At 41.1% G+C, this 26716-nt stretch overlaps 1 protein-coding gene across 1 annotated transcript in view; it reads left to right on the forward strand.

Moving 5' to 3' along the window:
* Window positions 1–26716, forward strand: part of LOC145988599 (dynein beta chain, ciliary-like) — a 292854-nt gene that overhangs the window by 39485 nt on the left and 226653 nt on the right. Inside the window, exons 13-17 of the mRNA XM_083123590.1 lie at window positions 580–716; window positions 2136–2254; window positions 7395–7590; window positions 9354–9515; window positions 25997–26216. Of these exons, the coding sequence (XP_082979716.1) occupies window positions 580–716; window positions 2136–2254; window positions 7395–7590; window positions 9354–9515; window positions 25997–26216 (834 nt within the window). The remainder of the gene's footprint in view (window positions 1–579; window positions 717–2135; window positions 2255–7394; window positions 7591–9353; window positions 9516–25996; window positions 26217–26716) is intronic.

A 26716-nucleotide genomic window follows, 5' to 3' on the forward strand; every position in this document is an offset into this window, starting at 1 on the left:
ATTACTTAAATAAGGCGAAAATTATTCACATAATAAACGAAAGAAAAATAAATGCCAACAACGTTTTTTTGAGAAAAATAATTTATGTACACATTTTTTTTTTAAAAAAAATGGTCAAATTTCATTGAAAAAGGCAAAAAAAAGGCATTATAATTAAAAATAGGCAGTGGGGTCCCAAATAGGCAATATAGGCAAAATGAAAAGGCTTCTAAAACATTCGAAACAACATAAGAAACGTATATCCGGAAAAATTTTATCAATATATGCAGTAGATAAAAAGAGGCATTTTGCCGAACTTCCGGGCTCTAATCATGGTCCTAGGGTAGCCACCCTGATTTTGCATTGAAAACTTGGAATTGTATTTGAATTTTGTATAGGTCATAGAGCACCCACCCTGATATATAAAAATGCTATAAAAAATAAAATAATGAAATACATTTTTATGAAGCTTTATTGCTATTGTTGACTTTGTAGCAATGCATTTCTTCAATTTAAAGAACTAGAGAGTCAATTACCAAGAAATGCGTACCATTAAGAACTATTCTTGTTGTCTGTAAACCTGTTTATTTGTTTTTACAGCTTGTGGCAGTGCTTCGCGAAGTACATTATATGAATGCACTTGGAAGGAAAGGGATTCCTTTTGATGCGATGGATTTATATGACAGGAATGAAGAATTTCACCAGTTTAGATATGACATCAGCCTTATTGTCTTATGGTAAGAGGATTTTAGTTTCATTGCATGTAATTTTTTTAAATGGTTTTGTGCCTCCAATTAAAGATTATGTTAGCTGAATCTCTTAAATATTGAAGTTCATGGGATAAAAATGGTTACAAACCACTTCCAAGCAGGATTTGAATTGAAGAATATGCAAGGGGGTTAGGGGTGTCATTATTAGTTTTCACATGTCTAAGTGTGTTCATCAGCAACAAGAAGTTATAGCATGCCTAGAAAGGACATTTTAAAGCTAGACAGAGATCTAAGTTGTGGAAGTAATGGGGAGACCTGACGTTGGCTTGGTAGCCAATTGGAATGTCAAAGACCCTAGTTCAGTCTCTGGTTGAGCCACAGCTTTCACACTTTTTTAGGAATTCGTAACAGGCAAAGCCCAAAATTTAGAAGTAGGTTTCTTTAGGGAGCTACTGGTATCAAACTAAAGTGATAAATGACAAGTCATGCTTGTTACAAATCTTCAGAAACAGTTGTAAAATTTCACACCAGTGTGACGTGACTTACTACACACATTACTTTTATGTCACTTGGACTGGGCTATTCCATATTATGCATTTTATGTTGCCTCAGTCGCATGCACAGTGAATGCTTTTAAATGACTGAAGGGAAAATGTGTATTCAGATCTGTGCAGTTTGTGGCCATGTTGCTGGTTGCTTGACATTACTGTGTGAAAAACCATGTTGCATTTCACTTATCGCTTATAACTTTGGTCTAAAAACTTCCTGAGGACAAAATATACCAACTCATGGATATGACTAAGTAACTTCAGATAGCGATATCAAATACAATATTGACTGACTAATTTACAATCTCTGGAGAAAAGATGTGTGATTTCTCAATAGATTACAATAAAATTTGATTTGCTTGTAACACCATAAGTTAGGAGGAAGAAACTCGGTGCATGTTTTTAAGATAACTTGAAATTTTGGTTTGGCTGATTTTAATGACAACAGACTTGTTTCCACTGGCACCAACAATTCGAAATTTAAAAAATTTAAAACAATTCAGAGTATTTATAAATTTTTCACTGGAATAATATCATAGCAATCTACCAGAGTTTGGCTTTAAAATATTCGTTATTTCTTTTGAGATAATCCCTTAATCACAAAAACAGTTTCTCGCCACAATCTTGTTGCTAAAATAATCAAAATTATGCATTTTGCATAATTCCCAGTATATTTCAATTTCATGAAATTGTCGCATGTTATTTTTTCAGACCCCTCAATATTTTCAGACTTCACAAAAGTTTCAGCTGGTATCGGTCATTAAATTCCTACTGATACTTTCTGATACCAATACCCATACATCAGCATGAACTCTGTCGTACTTGAAATGCAAGTTTTGTTGCTATTGCAGTTTTTTTGTTTGCTGTTATTTTTATGTCTTAATCCATCTGTTTGAAGGTACAACAAGATAAGAGAGTCCTCTCACCCCGTGGAATTTGCACTGATCCAGAACAGGGTTACCGAGATAGATGAACTGATTGATGAGGCTCAGGATGAGATTAACTGGGATGCTGATGGTGAGTGGGTCTATCTCTTCAGATTTATCTCTAGATTCTCGTACACAAGTGTTTCTGATAACTTGTTAACCACTATTATTTAATGGACAACTACTATTGGTGTTGTCCATTCAAATTCATTGAAATTAGAGGGCCTCTCCGATGGCGCAGTGGTTGCGTCGTCGCCTTGTAATCAAGGTATAAGGGGTGGGTTTGTTTTTGTGAATATATAATAAAAATATCACAATATAAAGTTTTTTGTGTGTACTTTGACTTTACTTTATATAAATTATTTTCTCTTTTACTTTATACTATCTTATTGATGGATTGGTTGGTTTTGCTTAGTTGAAAAGAGACTTCTTTAAAACTAACCAAAAACAACACTTAATCGGACAGAGAAAAGAAAGAGAGAGCCACGCTGTACTCGGCCACACACAGACCCTATTCCATGTGTGGTGTTCCGTATCATAACAGGTATCCCTTGAGAGACCAGTTAAGCAACAGACGAACTTTAGCCTAAATTTCAGAAACGGTAGCTAGAGGAGGCTTTGGTAGTCTTATGATTCACTACAGGCACCTTTGAACGACACATTTATTCATAAAGAACACCGCTTGTGGCATAGCCACCACCAAACATGAATATTTCACTGTACATACAACACACAAAAGAGATATACAAAAGGGTTCTGTACTTACATACCAGCCTGCTGGATAATATACCTTTCATACGTGGGGGCCACACACACTATTTCACACTCAATAGCCACATCCCGACACATGGGCAATTTTGGGGTATACACTACTAAAAAATAGGAAATTCATGCTTCCTTGAAGTGATAAAGGCAGTTGGGGAGTGATGGGTGAGCTTTCCTGGCTTTTCTGGCATGGATGGCTAAAAACGACATAGATATTAACTGATATTCCATGGATGCTGCTATGGCGTCAGTTTCGTCGACCATGCGGTCTGGACTTTCACTTTTGATGAGGGACACAAAACTGGCTACATTGGCGAAATTTGCACTGGGATCCTTAGATGCTGTCACACACACTTAGGTCCATATTTACTATAACTAGACCTTAGATCCCTGTTTCCCTTGTGAATCCTTTGTTACTGGCACACGCGGCCATTAACACACTGGATTTTGCCAGCAACCACATCTGACCTGCTCTCAGGTGGGAATGTGAGTTATGTTCTTTTTCTTTTTCTTTATTGTATTGTTGATAAAGGGTTTATTTTCCGCCTATTTGTTCTTCCTCACACTAAAGCAAAAATTTCAGTTGCTTTCGAGGTATCACCAAGTCGTGCTTGGGAAATTATTTAATGCAAGTTGTAACGTGAAGGGTATAGTTTTCTTGTTAATACGTTCTATGTACTTGTTCCACGTAACATGTCTAGTAAAAGTACGATTTCAGGATTTTTCAAACTCTTAGGAAGAGGCCCAATGTTCACGAAGAAATTTTACAGTTCGTTGTTGGGGATAGTGTGACAGAAGGGTTTTTAAGAAGACGAAGTTGCTGTGCACTTCGCGTTTTGTCTGAAGTGGCATACGGAAGGTACAATGTACTATGTATTTTGTACCTCCATTGGTTACATTGAGAAGGTTCAAAAATTGTGTTTCTAAAGGCAAGGGTATTTTCATTTTGTATTTCACTACATAGTTCAATAAGACTGCAACGTGTATCTGAATGTTTACACTGTATGACCACTTTCTTGGAGTATAAGGCTTAATACATATCATCATGGACGTCAGGGGGATTGCAAGGGGGGACACAGCCTCCCTGGAAAGTGAATGTCAATCTAAAGTTATATGCTTTTCTCCATTTATGTAATGGATGCTCAGTATCACCAATATGCTGATGATACTCAGATTTACATACACACAGGGGTAAAAGAATACTGAAGTACGATATCTCAGCTACAAAAAGACCTAGATGCCAGTAGTAACTGGGCACAATTTAACCTGCTAAAATTAAACCCAACTAAGTCGAAATACATCATAATAGGATCCAAATTTATTGCGAAAAAGCTAAGCGAAAGCACAGATCACATGATACTCCCTAAATTGAAGAACTACATATTAACTTTAGAAAAGACCGTTATTAACCTAGGCTTTGTCATGGATTCCCACATATAATGGCCAGATCATATCTCAGTGCAGATAAAAAAACCAACAAATTTCTTCGAGCCTTGAACCACTTAAAGAATATTGTAGGCACTGAGGTTAAGAATAAAATATGTGAAAGCCTAGTATTATCACGATTAATCTATGGAGCCATAGTTGCTTTCAATGCAAGCAGCTCCTTATCTAATAAACTACAAAAACTACAGAATGCATGCATGAGATTCATATACAAGCTCAAAAAAAGAGACCACATTTCAGCATACTTACATAGTTTGAATTGCCTTAAATTTCGCTAAATATCAGTTACTAACTTTAACACATAAAGTACTAAGCAGCATGTAGCCTAGATATATTTTTGAGAAACTGAATACAAATTTGAGCAGGCATCAATATGTAACGCGACGGACGAACTTATTGTCAGTCCCGGTACATAACACAACCACCTATGGAAGATCGTACACCGTATCTGCCACCAAGGAATGGAATTCCCTTCCAACCTCTCTAACATCCATCCAGTGTCATAAGCAGTTTTAAAAGAAACTAAAAAATCGTCTACTAGCAAGGCACCTAAGCACATAATCACAAGCAACTTTTCTGTTATAAATATATGTCCATTATAATAATTAGCAACTCTGTTCATGTAACTTGTTATAATTATTAGCATTATAAATTTCATAATTATCCTTTGTCTTTTCAATTTATTATTATTATTGCTATTGCTGTTTCATTCATTGTTTCAGCTGACTTCGTACATGTATGTGTACTAAAGATGAAAGCGACGAACAGTAGATATCTATGTCCATTAGTTTATACATATAATCCTTTTTTTTACTTTGTATTAATCACCCAGACAAGGGTTTGTTATAAGAGTGGCCCTCGAAGCTGAAACACGTCCGCTCTAATAAAGACGATTTTGTTATTATTATTATTATTATTATATATTTCACACATATAATTTCATTTCAGTCAGTAATTTATGTTAATCAGTGGTGGAGGTTAGAGTAGCAGTTGCACCCCGCTCTTTGCTATTTTTGCTCCTGCACTATGCTAAACCTTATCTACCAAGGGAAAGTAAACTGTCCCTGCCCCCCCTAGTGTTGTATGGGCACTTTGCCCCCCCCCCCCCAGTTTTGAAAGGTTGCATGCCTGTCTAATGTTTTTTCTCATTTTCAACATCGCACCCCCTAAATTTCTTTCTGCACCCCCTGAGCACCCCCAGATGATTAATCCTGGCTGCAAACTGGGACTCCTTGATACCAAGGCTATGACGAATGGTTCAATAGATTATAAAATTAAATGGTATAATATAGGATATGATTGGTTCGTGGGCCACCCTCCTTATTATTTATTTTTAAATAATGCTAGACATGTGGTGTAAGTGGGCAATTGATATATGGTATATGCTCTGATGAATTGGTTAAAAGGACAGCAGTGAATTACCTTGAACAGTTCTCATGTAGCTTCTTTTTCTAGCAGGCAAGTCAGTGAACAAAAAATACATTTCAGTAAAGTCAATTTCTAAAATTGTTATGTACAAGATGTTCCATTTTATAGTTGCAAATTATTCGTACAGATGCATATTTAATGCATCATCTGACATGTAGGCACATCCAAATGACCTAAGGACCTTATGTGTTGAAAAGAACATGATTTTAATAACTGGTATGCTATCTTTATAGAACTCATTAAGTTTCTACATGATTAAATGTGACAAAAATCTTCTTATGCCACATGCCAGCAAGGACATGTTAGTGTGCCACAACACAAAACAAATGAAAAGAGGATTAAAAACACTTTAACAATCTGTCCAAGCTTTCGGTTTCATCTCAGACTCATCATCAGGGTTGGTTGAGAGGGAGAGAGAAGCAGCAGCAATTCGAATGTCAACTACAACTTGTCCTTTAAAAGAAATACTGTATGTATAAATTATTATCATTGTATTTTCATTGTTGACAATTTTAGTGTAAAATGGCCAACTGCGCTGTATCTGGAGTTTCTCAATAAATAAATTATTAACCTGCAACTATGCAACGTAAAACAAAATTATTTTGTTTATCTATCTACATTACTATAGGCTGTAATAATTTGTTTTGTAATTACTATGAACCAATTTACAATTGTTATATATCTGCCTCATTTACCTCACCATAGTGCTGGTCCACTTGCCTCTCCCCATTCCCCCAATGGGCAAACTTTGCCACCTCATAGATATCAAACACTTCTAGAATAACAGATTTCATGATCATCTTAATTATTAAATATATGCTCTGTGTGAATATGCAGACAGTTTTGTAGTGTGCACTAGTTCTTGTAAAAAATAATTCAAAGGATGAATTATGCTTTTGCTGCTTGTACAGATTTGTTACAAAAATGCCCTTAAAAAAACATACATTAAGTTATTGCCAGAATGTTTTATAGATGTAGTGTGTCTGATATATAAAAATTTGTTGCCAGCTATTCCATACTGCAACAGTGACAAAATTACAGGGAGGTGTCTCATTTATCCTACCTTACCATAACCGTTTTAATTTTTTTAAACTGATTACGAAAAGCTTCATTGTTATCTCATTATAATTGCTTATTAAGACTGTCCAATGCATTTGTTGCAACAGGCTGTCTGCTACCTTGAAAATCTGTGAAATGTGGGAAATATATGTGAATTTTCTTTATAAACGTAATGAAAAGTTTGGCAAATTCCCATGAAAAATATGCATTTATCAAGGATCTGATGTATGTTTATCAAAGTTGTGCTTGTATTGTTACTTAGGAAAAGAGAAATGGTGAAAAAAAGTGGATACATGATTGTTGCCAAAATGCAGTGGGTAGTCACGTGTGTGTGTGTGTGCAGTTTGTGGAGAAGTGTCATATACCACTTGTCATTTTGATGTGAGAACCCAATGACATGTGTCACTTATTTAAGTGTTTCCGTGTCACTTGTTGCATAATGCGCGAAATGTCTCTAAGGTGGCAATTTTTATCTCACAATGAACAATGTCGCTAGAAATGTAATTGATTGATCTCTATTTTCTCCATAACAGAGGCGGAGGAGTACATCCTCGATATTAAAGAGCTTGTGAGGGATTTGGAGAGGACCCTTCAGAAAACACAGGACAATGTCCAAAAGATCAGCTCACTGACGTCAGCATGGAGCAACGCTCCCCTATTTGAGAGAAAGGATGGTAAGAAAGAACATCTCTTGTACCTGGATGACCGTTCGGAAAAAGTTCTGAAAAGGTAAGTATAAAAGCATTTCTCTTTTTAGAAACAACACCCTGTAAGTACTGAAATAATCATTAACTATTGCTTTGAAAAGAAAGGCTAATTGGGGCTGGACCTACAGTTTAACCTCTAGCGGACAGAGCCTGGTGTCCATGTGTAGCCTTTTCGGATAGGAACTTTTCAAGCACGTGCTTTTAAACCTTGCCTCCATGTACAAAAAAAACAAAAAAACAATAGAACTAATTGTCATAGAAAGTTGAAATCTTGGGGGGGGGGGGGGGGGTTGAACCAAATTTGGACCACTCTTGAGGACATGCAATGACCTAACTTTGGAAAAAAACAAAACACAATGCATAATATTCTCATGTAATTTTGAATATTTCAAAGCAAAACTCTTGTTAAATTTGTGCATAGTGAAATACTTACATACTAATATTAATCAATATTTTAAACAACTTTTAACCTTTTGTTCACAGACAGGAAAATGTTTTCCCACCTGTATATCCATTGAGGATGGCTGGGAAGACAAGACTTTCTTCTAGCACCATATAGCAGCAATTAACGTGCCATTTCTTGAAAACTACATATGATATGCAGTTCTGTCTTTTTGGTTCTCATGAAAGTATGACATACTTCAATTACAACACAATATATCCATTGTTTCTGTTATTAACAAATGGAGTTTGAAACTGTCCTTTGTTTCTCTCTGATTATTATGGGTAGATCTTATAAAATTAGCTATAACTCCTCAACCACCACTTTTATTCTGATATACAATGAGAACAAAGGAACACTTTAACAATGTGTGACAATTAGGGGTCCAGGAAGAAATGCCCAATTTTCAAAATTTCTCGAAAATTACTGAAAATGTTGCATAATTTCCTTTTTTTTAACAACATTTTGGGACAGCACTACATATCCTCAGTGGTCTTTTGTCGTGTTTCCCTCCAAATTTGATCCACCCAGTGTGCATGGGGCTGAAACTAGAAGCGAAATTCTGGAAATTGATTCCGTAAGCTGGCAACACTGCTGCTGTTGTATATTCATTTTTCCCAAGAAGTCAAGAAGTATCAGCCAATTTTCAACAAAACTGCGTGGTTGTACCTATGTATCATGCTACATATTACAATTTTTCATTCACTTTGATCTATTGTGGTAGCGACAGGCGAGTGCCAAATATGTACCATTAAAAAAAAAAAGATTTTCTTCTTCCATTAACTTTCATTATTGGGAGGTACAATGTATAAATTGTACATGAATAACAAAAAGAACAGCACAATTTCAAGGATTTATTTATATAGTGGCCGCGGTGGCTCAGTCGGTAACGCATCTGACTACCATGCTAAAGGTCCCGGGTTCGATCCGTGGCTGGTTCAAATCCGGGAACTTTTCTAACGTTGGAAGCGTCCCCAGCACCCACCCAGCGTCAAATAAAATGGCTACCTGGGGGAAACCCTGGGGGGGGGGGTAAAGGCGGTCAGGGGCATGATGCTGATCACATCACCCTCACTCACGACCGGATCAAGAAAGTGTGGGGCATTACCCCCACACCCGCTATACGCCTTCATGGCGTGGTGCTATGCACAGGGGAGCACTTTACCTTTTTTTTACCATGTTTATAGAGAAACACAATTACAGTTACTTATTTAAAATAGCTGTTACTTGTGACTACATTACAAAAAAAATTGTTACTTTTGAACATAATCAACTTCTATTTAAGTCATTTCTTGTGTGTAGTGTAACCATTAAGTTCTCTGTATTATTGTTTGTGATTTCAGGATGTCTGAAATAAAGTCAGCAGCTGAGGAAGTCCATGACCTGATGCTGGACAACATGAACTTGTTTGAGGTGATTGACCCAGAGGACAAGAAATGGCAGGAATATACAGAGTACGTGGATACAGTTGTTTGCAATGGCCTCCGATGTGATATTGAGTGCAGGTTTGTAGCTTGTACTTCCTTATAGTGTTCGAAATGTTTAGTTATGACGTAAAGAAGTCTTATAAAGTGCTACAACTTGTTATGGAACTTGGCTGTTCAATTTGTTCAATTACTTTACTCTCTCTCTCTCTCTCTCTCTCTCTCTCTCTCTCTCTCTCTCTCTCTCTCTCTCTCTCTCTCTCTCTCTCTCTCTCTCTCTCTCTCTCTCCCTCCCTCTCTCTCTCCCCCCTCTCTCTCCCTCTCCCCTCCCTCCCTCTCCCCCTCCCCCCTTCTACAGCAGAATGGAGACGTTGCATACATTTTTCTGACACAGATTCTAAACACTCGCAGTTCTGTGATGGTGTTTATGTCTTGCTGTCCCACTTTTTGTATTCTTTAATTCATGCACATAATTTGTTAGAGTTACTCCTTTTCCTCATGTAATTGCTACAGAAGCACATATTTTGTAGGGATGAACCATTAAGAAATTTTTACTAGTACTTATAAAATACCAATATAAGTGCAAAACAATCTAACACAGTTATTTTAGTGGTTTTTATTTTATTTAATCTGCGACATTTCGTTCTGGTTTCCCAGAACTTTTTCAAGCTACGCCAAAATATACATACAACAACACAACACTCCACACTTCTAAGGAATGTATAACTTGTGTCCTTATTTCCTCCTAGGTAAACTGGTTTTTCCACCTTGCAGGTGTTATAGCTGGCTGTTTCTCCCCCTCCCCTCCATCCTGTAACCTACTCTTCTTGTCTTTCCTCCCCTCCTCCTTCTGGTGGCACCGACTTTCTCTTTCTCCTTTAACTCATCTGGCAAGTTGAATCCATTTTTGTGCAGAAAATTGAAGGTGGCTCAGGAAACTTAACGAACTTACTTTCCACATGCTTTTTTATTAATTCCACCCATTTCATACCGTATCACGCCGCAGACGTGAATCGAACCTAGGACCCGGGTATCATAAATAAATAAGCTAATCACGTTATAAAAAGGGTCCCGCTGAAGCATTGAAAAAAGAGCTTCTTAAAAGCTCATCGCGACAGCGTCCTTCAGCGGAGTTGGAAAAACTCCGCTGACATTGCATTAGAAAATGAAATAAGGAATCAGCGTTCTTCCTCAGGATTGCCGTTGCGAGAGGACGCGATCGAAGCAAGCGTCGTAACGGCCGATAGTTCAAATTTCACATAAATAGGTCGCGTGAGAAAATCTCATGCTTAGTTGTCTTCCGTCAGTCAGATGAAGTAGTTATTACAAAAGAAATCCGTGTCTAGTTGTTTGCAGTTTACGCGAGAGAGCTCCAAAGGCATCGTAAGTTCAGAAAAAGGAGCAAACGAACAATCGGGAAGTTAAAGTTATCGTTAGAATATCGGTCGGCGAAAGTACAGAGTTTGGAGCCCGGAGTTGCTCCCTCGTCCGTTTTGTTTCAGAGTAGGACCTCGTCGATCCAAGGACCAGTGGAGAAGAGATCGCCGTAGAACTCCAGGTAACGAACATTCCTTGTCTTTCCTTCCCCTGCCTGTTCAGTCAAAGGTAGTGTTTAAATATATGTCCGTGTGTTCTTACTTACGGGGCTAGTCCCCTTGTAGTTAAGTGTCAACGTGCTCTCCAGAGCTACCCCCTTCCTTTTACAACGTTCCTCTCGCCTAACAAGCGAGTGGCTAAAGGCTGTCATAGCCTATCTACGATCCCCGCTCTTAGACTTTATACGTGGTGGAGGTTTTGCGCGGCTTTTTTTTTTCATACATTTCCCCTCGCGAAATGCATGAACGAGATTATTGTTGTTATTTTTTTAGCTTCTTTTCTAAAGTTGAGTAACTTTCCCTTTACTTTTTGTTGTTCTTGTTCGACTTTTATTCCTTTTAGTATGGTTCATGTCGTTCAACGAGGTAGACGACCCTCTTAATCACACCTTTCGTTCTCTTCCCCTCCCGGACGGATTAGATGAGACGCTCGATCATCTCGCGATTCTAGCCGAAAACGCGGTCAGCTTTCGTCTTAACGACACAGGCCCTACGGCCGCATCAACTCCAATTCGAAGCCCCATCTTGCTTAATCGTCACACGTGGGAGCGTCCCGCGAGTACCTTGGCTCGAGTCCCACAGCGCCGCCCGAGGATGGCTTTTTCCGGATTTCTGAACCCGTTTATGCATGACGGCGTGCAGTTTAACGGCACGACCGGCGAGGACGTTCGCCGCTTCTTTGACCGTGTCGAGAGTCTCGCCACTCTTAACGATTGGGATACGCCGACGAAACTCAAAATGGTTCCGGCGCTGTTGGCGGGTCCGGCGCTTCGTTTATTCGAAGCCTGGAAAACAGCGCAGGCAGGTAGAGTGTTTACCTATGATCAGCTGAAAACACAGCTGATTACGGAATTTACGGGCTCCGTAGACAAGTTGCAATTGGAGGATCAGATTAAAGCTCGCCTCCACAAGGACGGAGAAGCCGTCACGGACTACATCCGTGACAAACACCTAATGTTGTACCGACTCGATCCCGAGATGTCTCCCGCCACTCAAATTAAACACCTCACCTTAGGCCTTCAGCCAGAGTTTATCCGGGAGACATATAAAAAGGAATATGCTTCCGTCCCGGATTTTGTACAGGATCTAAAGGCTTTCGAGAAATTGCAATTTCTTATTCGGAAGCGCAAAATCCAAGATTTATTGTCGGAAGCGAACACCGACTCCCTCCTCGCCCAGCTGCGAGCGCCGCCTTACAGCGCGCACGTGAGACCGGAAGTGCCGGTGCTCTCTCCCGAGGTTGCACGCTCACGCGAATCCCCGGGACTTGATCTCCAGGTGAAGGCCCTCCAAGCGCAACTCGACGCGCTCCAGCACAAACAGATGGCCCCATCGAACCCGCAACCTGTCCCTAAAGAAACGGGCCTTGAAGATCAGCTGAAGAGTCTGACTCTTCGGCTGGATGAGCTATCCAGTCCGTCTCACGGCCAGCAGTCGCCGGGCGACGGAAGACGGAATGACTTCTACCACCCCCGCAATAATTATCGCGGTCAGACAAACAGAAGATTCTATAATAATAATAATAGATCATTTTCTGGTCGCGGCCGAGGCCAATACCGTCCCCGGTCTAATAACTTCAATAGGTTTGACCGAAATGACCAGCGCCAACAGTGGCGGCGGGGTAACTCGCGGTCCGCATCTCCCAGTTTTCAATCATCTGTGTCGCGATGCGGACGGGTGGAGCAAGGGGAACGCCGCGAAGGAGTCCGCTGTCACCGATGTTCGTACCCCTATCACACTTCGGATGTATGTCAGGCCACCGATAGTGATTTAAACGGCCAGTAGCTACTTGGAGACGAGACGTCCAGGTAGCCCCCAAGATTAAATGTCTCTCCGTCAAGACTTTTCCCCACTCGGAGTTAATTTACGTCAGTGCAGAGCTGGACGGGCAATCACAGAAGTTCATTCTTGATACCGGATCTATGATTTCTGTAATTGGTGCGAAGGACGTTCCAGCCAGTGCGAAACGTTTCCAAATTCCCACTCTCATACAGGGTGTGTCCAACACACCCCTTGCGGTAAAAGAGATCGCGCTCTTGACGTTTTCCTTAGGTGGATATCAATTCCGACATCCCTTTCGCGTTCTTCCTCATTTTCAACAGGGTGTAATTCTGGGGAACGACTTTTTAACGAATCAGAGGGCTAATTTAGACTTCCATAGAAATCGTCTCACCCTGTATCGTTTTGGATCTCCAGTAAAATCTACTCTTAGGGCCACTACCCACAGGGCGTTCGACGTGTCTATCAAGCTCGCGCACATGATAAAGGCTAATCTCACTCCCGAATTTGTCGCGGCGAGGAAGATAGTAGTGAAACCTCGCTCTCACCTTTGTATCCATGTGCGTTTGGTGAATGGTATCGCCGATTCCGACACGTTATTGGAACCTGACGTGCCGTTTCAACAGAAATCTGGCTTATTAATACCTCGGGCTATTTTAAATACTCAGACCAACCTTCTTTGGATTAGCAATCCATTGACGCATAGAATTACAATTCCCAAAGGTCAGCGTATCGGCGCTGCGGAAGCGTGGGAACTCCCCGTCCCGGTTACCCACACCGGGGCACCGGTCGCCCCGACCGGGGAAGGTGCGAGTGACACCGCCAGTGTATTTCCCACCCCGGCTCAAGTGAATGTCACGACAGAAACTGAAGATGCAAGTCACGCATCTCCGGTTGACAAGCAGTTCGACATTAATCCGGACCTTATGCCCATACAAAAACAACAATTATTGCAGCTCTTGAATACCTATTCCCACGTTTTTTCTTGGTCCGAAACTGACGTGGGTCGAGCTACAAATTACGTACACCGCATTCGCCTGAAAGACGATGTTGTTTTCCGGTCCAGGCCGTACCCGGTGCCCATTCATTTGAGAAAAGAAATGAATGAGCAAATCGACTCCCTGTTACGGCAAGGGGTCATCCGGGAATCTACGTCCCCTTACAACTCGCCTGTGTTTCTCGTGCGCAAAAGTAACGGGAAATACCGCATGGTGCAGGATCTTCGTGCACTGAACTCGAACACCATCTTTGATGCGATTGGTATGAACGATCTCAATGAGACTCTATATCAAATGGGCGGCAAACGTTTCTATTGTAATCTTGATTTGCACCAGTCGTATTTTCAGTTACCCCTGTCGGAAGACAGCAAGCCGTATACGGCATTCACAGTGCCAGGAAAAGGCCATTTTGAACTTAATTTTGCTGCAATGGGCGCAAGCACCAGTCCTGCAGGATTAACCCGGTCGATTCACTTGGCTTGTGCACAAATGGATCCTTCCACGTTCGCCTCCTACATGGATGATCTGTACTTTCGCCGACCGATATTCTAACGATAACTTTAACTTCCCGATTGTTCGTTTGCTCCTTTTTCTGAACTTACGATGCCTTTGGAGCTCTCTCGCGTAAACTGCAAACAACTAGACACGGATTTCTTTTGTAATAACTACTTCATCTGACTGACGGAAGACAACTAAGCATGAGATTTTCTCACGCGACCTATTTATGTGAAATTTGAACTATCGGCCGTTACGACGCTTGCTTCGATCGCGTCCTCTCGCAACGGCAATCCTGAGGAAGAACGCTGATTCCTTATTTCATTTTCTAATGCAATGTCAGCGGAGTTTTTCCAACTCCGCTGAAGGACGCTGTCGCGATGAGCTTTTAAGAAGCTCTTTTTTCAATGCTTCAGCGGGACCCTTTTTATAACGTGATTAGCTTATTTATTTATGATACCCGGGTCCTAGGTTCGATTCACGTCTGCGGCGTGATACGGCACACCGCTCTGGGGCAAAAAATTAGGTTCACGTAGGGAAGTTCCTGGAGGGAAGTTAATTTCGTGTGTAGACCTGCTGCCTAAATTGAAAAAAAAAAAAAAATGTCGCGGCTACCCATCCTGTCCAGTCAAGGATAGAAGCAAGTATATTTGAATAAAAACCAGAGAACATACAAAAAGGCAAGAATGGGTATACAACCAAAAAATAAACACAACATAATATCATGCAGAACCTAATTCTAAACCGATGTGTTACATACTGAACCGATTTGCGGTTCGCGAGACTGACGGCGTGCGTCTTATGACTCTCGGGTGGCGCTGACAGAGCAATCTCTCGTGTCAGCGCTGACGACGAACTTATTTATCACATGTCACTCGGCACGCGCTGAAGCACTTGACACCGGAGCACACGAAAGCACTGTAAGCACACGGAAGATAAAATGTATCATTGATTCCTGAGCAAGGGTAATTCCATTGCGCATCGTTCGGAAAACACGGAGATTGTTTATACCCCTTTAACGGGGGGGATGTCTATATCACCTATAACAAAAACTAAAGAAAAAAAACTTGGTATCAATACCCAAGAAAAAAAAATCATGCAATAAGATACAAAAGTAGAGACCTGAAGGGTTCACAAGCAATGGTATATTTTTAAATATCTTACACAAGGAAGGTGAAATTGAAATATTTAATATATATACATGGGATGATTTGCTTCCCAAAAAATCAATGTCTTTTGATTTGATACACAAAATTTAAAAAGTATTAACATTAGTGGCAGAAATTTACGTTCAAATTGTTCAAGTCTTACGTCATAAGGCAAACCAGAGGCGACGGGTCTGGCGCGCAACCTTTTCCACGCAGTTAACGTCTACCGGCCAATCCCCCCCCCTTCTGGCGTCTCGCTTCCCGCAGGGAAAAACCTCTCGCGAGGTGCCCGCGATGTCTTGCTCGGATTTTGTTGTGCGCTGCAGAAAACTTAGACCTTTGCCCGGAGAGAGAGGGATCAGTTCAGGGTTGCCAGGCCCCAGTTTTTAAATGCACAGAGTATCAGTCGCCTTTCTTGTGGTCTGGGATTTCTCTCCGCTCGTGTCTTCCAACGACACTGGCGACTTCGTGCACCCGCCACCCCCCCCCCCCCCCCCGGCACCTGCTCGGTGATCTGTCCTTCGCGACCGTGATATCTTTCTCTCTCTCTAGCGCGGATTCTTTATCGCCAAAGTTAGTGTTGCCAGCTATCGCGTTCTAGTTCTAGAAACACCCACGAGTTTTCCACGCCAAGGAACCAACTTCGCTCGAGACGAGTTATGAACGAAATGTCGCCTGCAGCATTCTGGACTTCGGACCTCGCATGCGCCTGAGAAACTCACGTTCCGCTTAGGTTCCGGAATTCCGGACTCAAATTACGACCAACAGAGCCGAGTATCCTTTTGACAGCCTGCATACTGTACCCGGGTTCCGTAATAGCACTCACCGCAAACCAGGGGACCATTTCCTATCCGTTCACTTTCTAAGAACCGAGGTTTTTTTTTTTTAGATATACTTCAATACAAAGTTATGGCAGCGGATATTTCACATTGGGTTTTTTTTAACGTTCATCTCGTGGAATGAGGCTATACTTCGAACATTTCATTCTAAGGTTACAGCATCCCTTTGGTTGTTTTTTTTTCCTTGACAGTTGACAGCCGTTTATTCAATTGATCCGTGCCGATATATTTATTTCACTCTTTTTTTTGTTGTTTGAATAGCATTTTTGATACAGGGATTGGGTCTTACGGGGCTCAGCCATTTCCCTTCCGAAGTTTCTTACGTTGATCCCAGGGAATTAGCGTTTGGGGTAATCCTTTTGGGGACAGTCAAAACTGTTTCCTTGGCTAGCCACGACGAAATAACCCGCCCTTCGGCGGTACCGTTTACATTATGTTTCAGTTATTTATAACTTCCACACTCCCTTCTAGTGGCAAGCAGCCAATTATTTTACGTATTTTAATTCTCGCCACATTAAATTTACTACCTGTAATTTATTACTTCAACTTCTCCTTTCATGTCAGCCACAATACAATCTTTCATTTTAAACCAACGTCAACGCACATTATTACCATATTTTCCCTTGTTTATTTTGTACGCCCCCCCCCCCCCTCAATGGCAAAACGTCGCTTGTAACGTCCCCTTGGTACCCCGACGAACCCTTAAAATATTTGCCTTCTTTTACACCGTTGTGAGGGGCAATATCTAGCAGCCGTACCCTCTTACAGCTGCTTTAAATAAACCTTGTTTTCCCATGAACATTTTTTTTTTGTAGAATTACCACCCCCCCCCATCCATTTTCCCCCTTTTATTTTTGGTATAATCTTTCATTTCTTTTTGTAATTTTTAATACTCGTGATTACATTACGTGTAACCCCCCCTCCCCGGCTTCAACACATAGGCCTGACCATTATCTATTTTACACATATCGTTCATTTTTACTATGGTCAGTTATTTATTTTTTAAATAGACATTCTTATTTCGCCCCAGCATCAGTTGTTTTGCCGGAACCTCGCGATTCTGGGCATCCGACATTACATTTCCATCGTACATTTCCTTCGCTCGCCCGTACGAGGATCTACAACAGGTCCCATTCCCTGCATCAAGCGTCGCTTAAACCGATACCTTAGCCTAATCGCAACGACTCTATTGCCCCTGTGTTTTGGATTTATTTTAGACCCCTTTTCTTTTTATTATTCGTATTTACGCCACCTCCCCCCCTTTTTATAGTTTAATTGTTTCCCTTGTGGCCCCGGTACTCTGTCTCCAGAGTGCCAATACTTCTTGACTTTGGTTTTAGAGTGACAATAGTCCTTTCCAAATAGTATTGGTGGCCCTGAAAAGGGCCGTGTTGCACGAAGCTGAAAAGGCTCAACTTAGAATTTCGAGCCACTCATAACTCTAGGTGTTCATTACGTCTCCAGCCTCTTCGCTCAGCGAGCAACAGTTTGCACGATTTTGCTATGATTTTCACTGACTGATGCATTTTTTTTTTCTGCTTCGTTTCAGACTCGCGATCATGGGATCGACCCCCCCTATTTTTTTTATGTCCCTTCTCTTCCTGTTTGTCTCCCCCTCGCTTTCGGCTCTGCATACTTCCGAGGATAGTGACCTCTTCTTCGAATCCCTCGGTCTTTATTACGAAAAACAGGCACTAATGGTCCACACGTACGAACACGTCTTTACGACAGTCAATGTACACCTCGATATAAATATCCGCACTCAAAACCCTCAGAATTGTTCTCGCTGGACTCAGATTCAAAACAACTCGCGTAAAAAGATTGAATCTTACCTGCATGATGTCTCGCAGTATTTTCCATGTAGATTCACCGTCGGAGATTTTCGGCCGAACTGCGGAGTGCCCTTGTCGAATGGATCAGTACATTCAAGGGAAAAACGTTCAATTATTTTTAACCTTTTAAACTTGTTCACTGCCGGCCTGAGTGTTTTTAATTCATTTTCAATCCACCATCTGCAAGCCTCCGTCAAGACACTGGCGGACAATCAACACGCGATTGCCGAGGAAATAAAATTCATGAAAAAGATTCAAGTCAAAGCCTTTAGTAAAGTACATGACATTTTGCTAATTTTGAAACGTTCCGTTCTGGAACTACAAGACGAACTTATTAACAAATTTTGTGATATATATACAGAGGAAAAACATATTTTGGCAATGATGCAGGCTTCTCAGCTGTTCGAGCGCCTCGACTTCTTAATTATGGAATTGTCTTTAAATAAACTATCATACCATATTCTTACCCCGACTTGGCTTCGCATTTTTATTCAAGGGCACCCCCAATTTAAAACCACACTGTACACCACTGATGTTGGGTTGTTTTACGCCCGTGACCAATGTCTATTTGATCATGTATGACGTCGATACGAATTCCTTTCATCTCTTACTAGAGACCCCCTTGCTCCCCTTGGATGCGATTTCTCCGGTGTACCGTGCAATTAATTTGGGATCCTATCAGCAGGGCCACTGGTCCCGTGTTCGAATCCCGGAATTGACATACAGGGTGATGCAGAATGGCGCGCCCCGTTTTGTGGAAATTATCGCCAGCGCATGCAAATTTACTAACTTCCTTTACATGTGCCACCATACGGAACTATCTATAGACCCCCACGTCACGTGTTTGCAAAATTTAGTGGATATCAATTCAACCGAAGGATGTGCCATGGAGATCAAGTCTCACTCTGGCCCCGAACTCCGTAAAACCCGGTCACGCCACGGCATACTTGTTGCCGGTATTGGTAAATTCATTTCCTCTCAGCTTCTTAACGGTAAAATCCATACACGTCGCACTATTGAAGTACTTCCCGGTCGCACTGTTTTCCTGAATTACAGTCAATTTGACCAACTCATTTTTGACGATGAAATTATGCACACTCGCCCTATGGCCGACGCCTACATAGAACCCCGACCTGTTAAAATGTTTACGGACGAGTCTGTTAACTTTACGGGCCTGGTTTTTCCGGACTGGACTGACATGACGCTGGCACTACAGCAGTTGAATAATTCCCTCAATCGCGATATTCCACTCCATGATGTTTTAGTTTCCAACCTCCCAGTTACAGTTTTTATTTTAATTTTTTGGAATGCTGCGTTAACAGGATATTTCCTGTATTTCTGTTATCGAACCCGGAACCAACCGGTTTCTTCCGACTAAATTCCGTGGTAACCATCTACGTGCTAATCGCGATACATGTTTTGCGTTTCGCTTACAGTTTTTAGGTTTTAAACCCCTTTTTATATTTATAAAGTTTATAGACCCCCCCCCCATCATGACTGAACAGGTATCACCTCTTTTGTTTTTACTAACTTCTCTCTCCTACACGCTAACCTATGTTCGTGCCACCTCGCAACCCACTGAGGCCCGGCTTCATTCATGGACTTTCACGGGCGGATCCGGCGCCCCATGAAGGATGGGATTCCAGACTTCCAGAGTGCTCCAGGAGGCGGTGACCTCCCCTTACGTCACAGCCAGAAGACTATCCAGGACTACTACAAAAGAGGCCTCCCCTCTTACAGGACAAAAGTGCATCGTTCAACCCCTCCAGGACTCATCTTGCTAAGCGTCGTGTCCCTGGGCCGCAATCGCCGGAACTTGTCCAGATTTAGCAGACCCCAGTGGTTGTTCGTGGCTGCACTCACCAGGACCCCCGAATGGATTCCCCCGTTCCAGAACAGTAGCAGCCAGATGACCCCCCAAGTGTCATCCGTTTGTCCCAGCGACACCCCCCCCCCCCAGGAACGTCCCAGGCGTGTGGCTAACACCTTCCCACAGTGGCTTGCAACCAGATATCACCAGCGGCCCCACCACTACTCTTCAGGTTCCCGAGCCAAGGAGGACCCAGCGCCATCGGAACTCCCCTCCTGAGTCCTTAATTTCGTGACCAGCAACGCCCAGTGTCGCCGCATCAGTTCACCAATGTGCTAACGTCCCACTTCAGGATTCACGTTGCTGCCGCTGTCCGTCTGTCCACTCCAGGACCCCCCCCCCCTCGTCGAGTTTTCACCATTTGGACCCAGTGCCCATCTCCGCACCACATCTCTCCTCCAAGTGCGTCGTCCAGTGCTTCACTTCGACCCCAGCGGGAAGCACCTACTTTTGCAATCAACAGTGTTACCCCCCCCCTTTTTCCAGATTGCCAAGATTCTTCATACATGTTCTTGGGTTCGACACCTGATCCAGGCTTGCCCAACATACATCGCGCGCGTTCGTGTGTTCGGGTCTCCTCATCGACCTTCGACCTGCATACGGCCACTTCTTGGTGGACCTCCTCACGCTCACTCATGCGTTCCCTCACGCCGTACACCGAAATCTGTGAAAATGGACGCTCTACCAGTGCCGTTTTCGCGTGTCTGTTCCTCCTGGACTCCCACTGTACGCGAGCCAGAACTTTCTTCCAGGAATAGCCTTTCGGTGACGTTATCCGGACTTATAGGATAACCTTCGTTCCTTTTTCCAGGATCTCAGCTGTGCGTGTGTCGTGTGTGTGTGTATCGTGTCGTCGTGTGCTCATGTGTTCGACTCCCGTCGCCGGATCTGCAAGAACAGTTCGCCGATCTCCATTACCAATGAACGCTCGCCATCGCGATTGCTAATGGAGTATCCTTCAGCTGTGCATAAAGAACGCTAACTAAGTGTCTTTTTTTCTGTTTCCCTCTGACTATATGTCAAAAACACAAACTTGCAGTGTACCATAAAACAGTTTTTTTTTCAGACCGGCAGAAAGACTTGAACAATTTGAACGTAAATTTCTGCCACTAATGTTAATACTTTTTAAATTTTGTGTATCAAATCAAAAGACATTGATTTTTTGGGAAGCAAATCATCCCATGTATATATATTAAATATTTCAATTTCACCTTCCTTGTGTAAGATATTTAAAAATATACCATTGCTTGTGAACCCTTCAGGTCTCTACTTTTGTATCTTATTGCATGATTTTTTTTTCTTGGGTATTGATACCAAGTTTTTTTTCTTTAGTTTTTGTTATAGGTGATATAGACATCCCCCCCGTTAAAGGGGTATAAACAATCTCCGTGTTTTCCGAACGATGCGCAATGGAATTACCCTTGCCCAGGAATCAATGATACATTTTATCTTCCGTGTGCTTACAGTGCTTTCGTGTGCTCCGGTGTCAAGTGCTTCAGCGCGTGCCGAGTGACATGTGATAAATAAGTTCGTCGTCAGCGCTGACACGAGAGATTGCTCTGTCAGCGCCACCCGAGAGTCATAAGACGCACGCCGTCAGTCTCGCGAACCGCAAATCGGTTCAGTATGTAACACATCGGTTTAGAATTAGGTTCTGCATGATATTATGTTGTGTTTATTTTTTGGTTGTATACCCATTCTTGCCTTTTTGTATGTTCTCTGGTTTTTATTCAAATATACTTGCTTCTATCCTTGACTGGACAGGATGGGTAGCCGCGACATTTTTTTTTTTTTCAATTTAGGCAGCAGGTCTACACACGAAATTAACTTCCCTCCAGGATGAATAGTCGCGCCCATTTTTTTAATTATTTTTGATTATTTATTTAAGCAGCAGGTTTTCAAAAAATTAACTTCCCTACGTGAATCTAATTTTTTGCCCCAGAGCGGTGTGCCGTATCACGCCGCAGACGTGAATCGAACCTAGGACCCGGGTATCATAAATAAATAAGCTAATCACGTTATAAAAAGGGTCCCGCTGAAGCATTGAAAAAATAGCTTCTTAAAAGCTCATCGCGACAGCGTCCTTCAGCGGAGTTGGAAAAACTCCGCTGACATTGCATTAGAAAATGAAATAAGGAATCAGCGTTCTTCCTCAGGATTGCCGTTGCGAGAGGACGCGATCGAAGCAAGCGTCGTAATGGCCGATAGTTCAAATTTCACATAAATAGGTCGCGTGAGAAAATCTCATGCTTAGTTGTCTTCCGTCAGTCAGATGAAGTAGTTATTACAAAAGAAATCCGTGTCTAGTTGTTTGCAGTTTACGCGAGAGAGCTCCAAAGGCATCGTAAGTTCAGAAAAAGGAGCAAACGAACAATCGGGAAGTTAAAGTTATCGTTAGAATATCGGTCGGCGAAAGTACAGAGTTTGGAGCCCGGAGTTGCTCCCTCGTCCGTTTTGTTTCAGAGTAGGACCTCGTCGATCCAAGGACCAGCGGAGAAGAGATCGCCGTAGAACTCCAGGTAACGAACATTCCTTGTCTTTCCTTCCCCTGCCTGTTCAGTCAAAGGTAGTGTTTAAATATATGTCCGTGTGTTCTTACTTACGGGGCTAGTTCCCTTGTAGTTAAGTGTCGACGTGTTCTCCAGAGCTACCCCCTTCCTTTTACAACGTTCCTCTCGCCTAACAAGCGAGTGGCTAAAGGCTGTCATAGCCTATCTACGATCCCCGCTCTTAGACTTTATACGATACCAATTTCCCCTTCGTTTTTGTTCATTTTCTCTCCCCTGTTTATGCATATGTGCTTTGTCTTGGCCACTTTCCTCTATTTCATTTACCCTCTTCTTCATTTTTACTTTCTTAATCCTGTGCCCATTTGTCAACATATGCTCACTCAATGCTGTTTTTGGATCTTCCTCTTTAATGTTTCTCCTATGTTCTTTAATTCTCTTGTTGATGCTTCCCTGTCTCTCCTATGTACTTGCTTGTACATCCACCACATTCTACTTCATATACCCCTGCCGTGCCAATTCATCACTCTCCTTCTCTCCTTTGTATTCATTAAACCATTTCTCGATGTTCTTTGGTGGCTTGAAAGCTTCTCTTAGTCCATACTTTGCATAGATGTTTCTTATCTTTTTCTCAATCTTTCTTCTGAATGGCACACTCACATACTTCTTCTCTTCCTGTGCATCCTTATTTTCTTCTTCTTTTTCCTTATTGTTTCTCTCTTTTTTCATTTTCTTCTCTGTTCTTCTTATGATGTGGATTGTATTCCCTGCTTTGTTTCCATTTTCCTGTGCTGCATCTATTATCCACTTCATTTCTCTGTCATAGCTTGCTTTGTTGTTGCATGATCTCATTGCTCTCAATACAAATATTTCCCAAATGTTGTCTTTGGTTCTCCTTTCATGTGCAGATTCCTTGTGGATATACTTTCTCCCTGCTAACTTTTTATGGTACACCCCGGTTTCAAGTCCTTTTCCTTTTACTTCAGTGGTTATATCCAAGTAGTTGGATGGAAAGATTAATTGCTGTGAGTTTCCATTCATCAATTTCATCATATCATCACTCATCCCCATCTTCGCAAATTAGCCAAAGTGTCACAAAAAGCGAAGTAAAATATAGCAAATCAATCAATCAGTAAACTGTAATTTTTATGAGAGGAAAAGCTACTCTTAATCAGTGGCGGCTCGTGGTCTGACTTTATGGATAAGCACCAGACTCGTGTCCAGAAGAAGTGTTATTTAACCCCTCTCAAATACTCGCACCCGTTTTTGCGTACATTATGATGCTAAATGTATTGGCAACCCAAGTTATGACCACCTTTTACTGAAAATGAGGCTATGGGAGTGTTTTATTTCATGAAAAATATCAAAAATATTAATATATATAAATTGGAAATACTTCGGTCAATTTTTCATCGATCACGAGAAGAGCAATGTTATTGGGTATAGATAATTCAATATTCGATAACCTGACAAAATCACTATAAACATAGAAATACCAATCTGTAGGTATTAAATAAACATATACCTACAAGAAACGTGTTCTTGAACAGTATTAAAGTATTTTTGAAATAAGGCTATTATTTTCGTCATTAAAACCGTAAATATGTAACATGGTTATGATTTATATTGGAGGAAGGTGGGAAGTGGGGGGTGCCATTATTCCACCTCGCCCTGGTGAAACTTTTATCTTGAGCCACTCCTGCAAACAAAGTAGCAGATCCAACGACCACATGCAGAAAATCAGTTGTAATCTATCTAGCAATTGTTTACTTCTAATGACCGACAGAAGCAAGCGCAATCAAGAGAATAATAAATATTAAGGAAAATAACAGTACTCACTCAGTCCACTCCACACTGCTCTCTTCGTACTTCGAACTTTTCCTTTCTCTTCCACAGTATCTGTATTATTACTGCAGTCGCTGCATGCTTTGTAGCTAACTTCCCTCCAAAAATTCAACAACGTTAAATATTATGTCTCTGCTTTCATTATGTACAGTTTTTCCTTTCATTATGAAAGCAAAAACTTTCCACTGAAACAGGAATGAGCTTTTGACAGTGCAACAAGTTTGTAACGCACGAGCAGGCACAGCTGACTGCACGGGTTGATATGATAATTTGACTACAGCACCACAAGCGCAGTTTATTTTGACCAAGCTGCACTAAGCAAATACAATGCAAGACATTGTTTAATGCACGCGTTTCACTTTCAGTTCTCTCACCCCCCCCCCCCTCCTATTCCATCTTCCCTTCTTTTTTGCCCTTTTCATGCTTAGAACAGTGTGGGCGAAGATACCATAGAAATTCCCTTTTAAAAAAAAAAATCCATCCCTTGATTTACGATGATGTGTGGGTTGCCTCTAATCTGCTACACAATCTCAAATGGCATGGGATTGCAACACTGCTGTATCGTGAACACAACGCTAGCAGTGTGCGTGAAGCCCATAATACCATGATCTAGAAGAGTGAATCTCTTCTTTTTTCTTGCGTGCGGCAAACGAGCACAGGGCAACTTGTGTTCCAAGCGAACGTATCTCAGTGGCAGGTGCTGGTAATGATGCAAACCCGATGGGGCGATTGGGCTTCGGAACGTTTGATGTTTTGAAGGAGATAGTGTCTAGTGAATAAATATTAAAAAAAATAATTGCATTGCAGATTTATTTGGGTGTGCACGTGTGAATAGGCAAAAGCCGCTGCTGCTCTTAATATGTAGAAAAAATCAGGGGTCTGTAGGATCTTGAAATGTCAATGAAGGGATCAGGAAATGAAATTTCTGTCCCAATTCCAACATTGGAAAATAATTTTTAAATTTTTGGGATCCCAAACAGTCTGAAAATGTTGAATTGTCATGTATTAGGAGTGCTTAAATTTTCATGGTTGGTTTTGTCAGAAATTTCTTGGAAATTACAATGACAAAAAAAAAAATAAGAAAAAAAATAACATGCTCTTCAGGAGAAATGGTGATTTTCATGCTGTCTGAATCTTAAAACATTTCCTATTTCTTACACTTTTTGTGAACTTTTCCCACCCGTAGTAATATAATCAGCAATATACTGATTTGAATGTAATAGAATTTCAGGATGGGATTATCAATTAATCGGTGTATTGATAAAATTACAAAAATTTTACCAATCCGTTATTCTGCCATTTTGTTGTAATTTTTATGTATATTTATATACTCTACATGCCATAGTAGAAGCTATGTTTATATTTGCAGCTTCTTTTGCATTGCAGTCATCTAGCAACAAACCTTCATTCAGGAGGTCAATGAACCAATCAGGTTCTTGAAGGAACATTTGGAATTTAATATTGGATTCAAGAATATTGATTATTGGTGTCGGTAAATTTTATATCACTTCAATATCAGTCTTGACCAAAATTTCATATCAGTTCATCCCTAATAGAATTACTAGGATTAGTATAATACATGTCTCACTAAAGCAGTGTCTAGAACTTTTTTGTTGCTTTGTTCAATAAGTAATTCATTGTTACATACTTATAGCTTGAACTACATAGCTGATAACATGGATGCTGGCACCCCATCACCTCTGTTTGAGACTCATCTGGAGCTTTTGGACAATGCCATGGTGTTCATCCCCTCCATGGACATTGAGAGTAGCAATGGCCTCTATGTGCTCATGGAGGCTCTTGTGGAGGACATTTACAGAATGGCAACACTTATTCCAAGAGTGGCTGAGCACAAGGACCTGCCACACTATAAGGTATGACTCTTTGAAAAGCTTAAATGCTAACAATTATAGTGTTGAGTCTATTGTCTTACTATCCCTATTTTTCAGGTAAACAAATTTGTTTTTGCCAATGGTGGTGATCGAACTTACAATATCATTTATTTTACACAAGATTCACACCATATTTAGTCTACCACACAATAGACAGTTGAAAGTGAATTATTTATCATACAGAACATGAATTTTAAGACTTGAATAAGTTACAAGTAGAGCCACATATTTATGGTGAATAAAGGACCAAGATTTCGGTACAAAAACTGGACTCATTTTGGGGTCAAAAGCATCATATAAAATGCCATTTCGATGTTAAAAATCTAATATAAGCTTAACTTTGATTCAAAAACTATACTTAATTACACAAAATAATCATTTCCCTTCTAATAGCACATTTATCTATTGTCAAGAGTATTATGTTTATTCCTATGTAAAGGAGTTCACTTTCGATTCTCAAATATTTACAGCAGAATTAATCG

This window comes from Lepisma saccharinum, chromosome 6 (assembly GCF_977018435.1).
Source record: "Lepisma saccharinum chromosome 6, izLepSacc3.1, whole genome shotgun sequence".
Taxonomy (NCBI): domain Eukaryota; kingdom Metazoa; phylum Arthropoda; class Insecta; order Zygentoma; family Lepismatidae; genus Lepisma; species Lepisma saccharinum.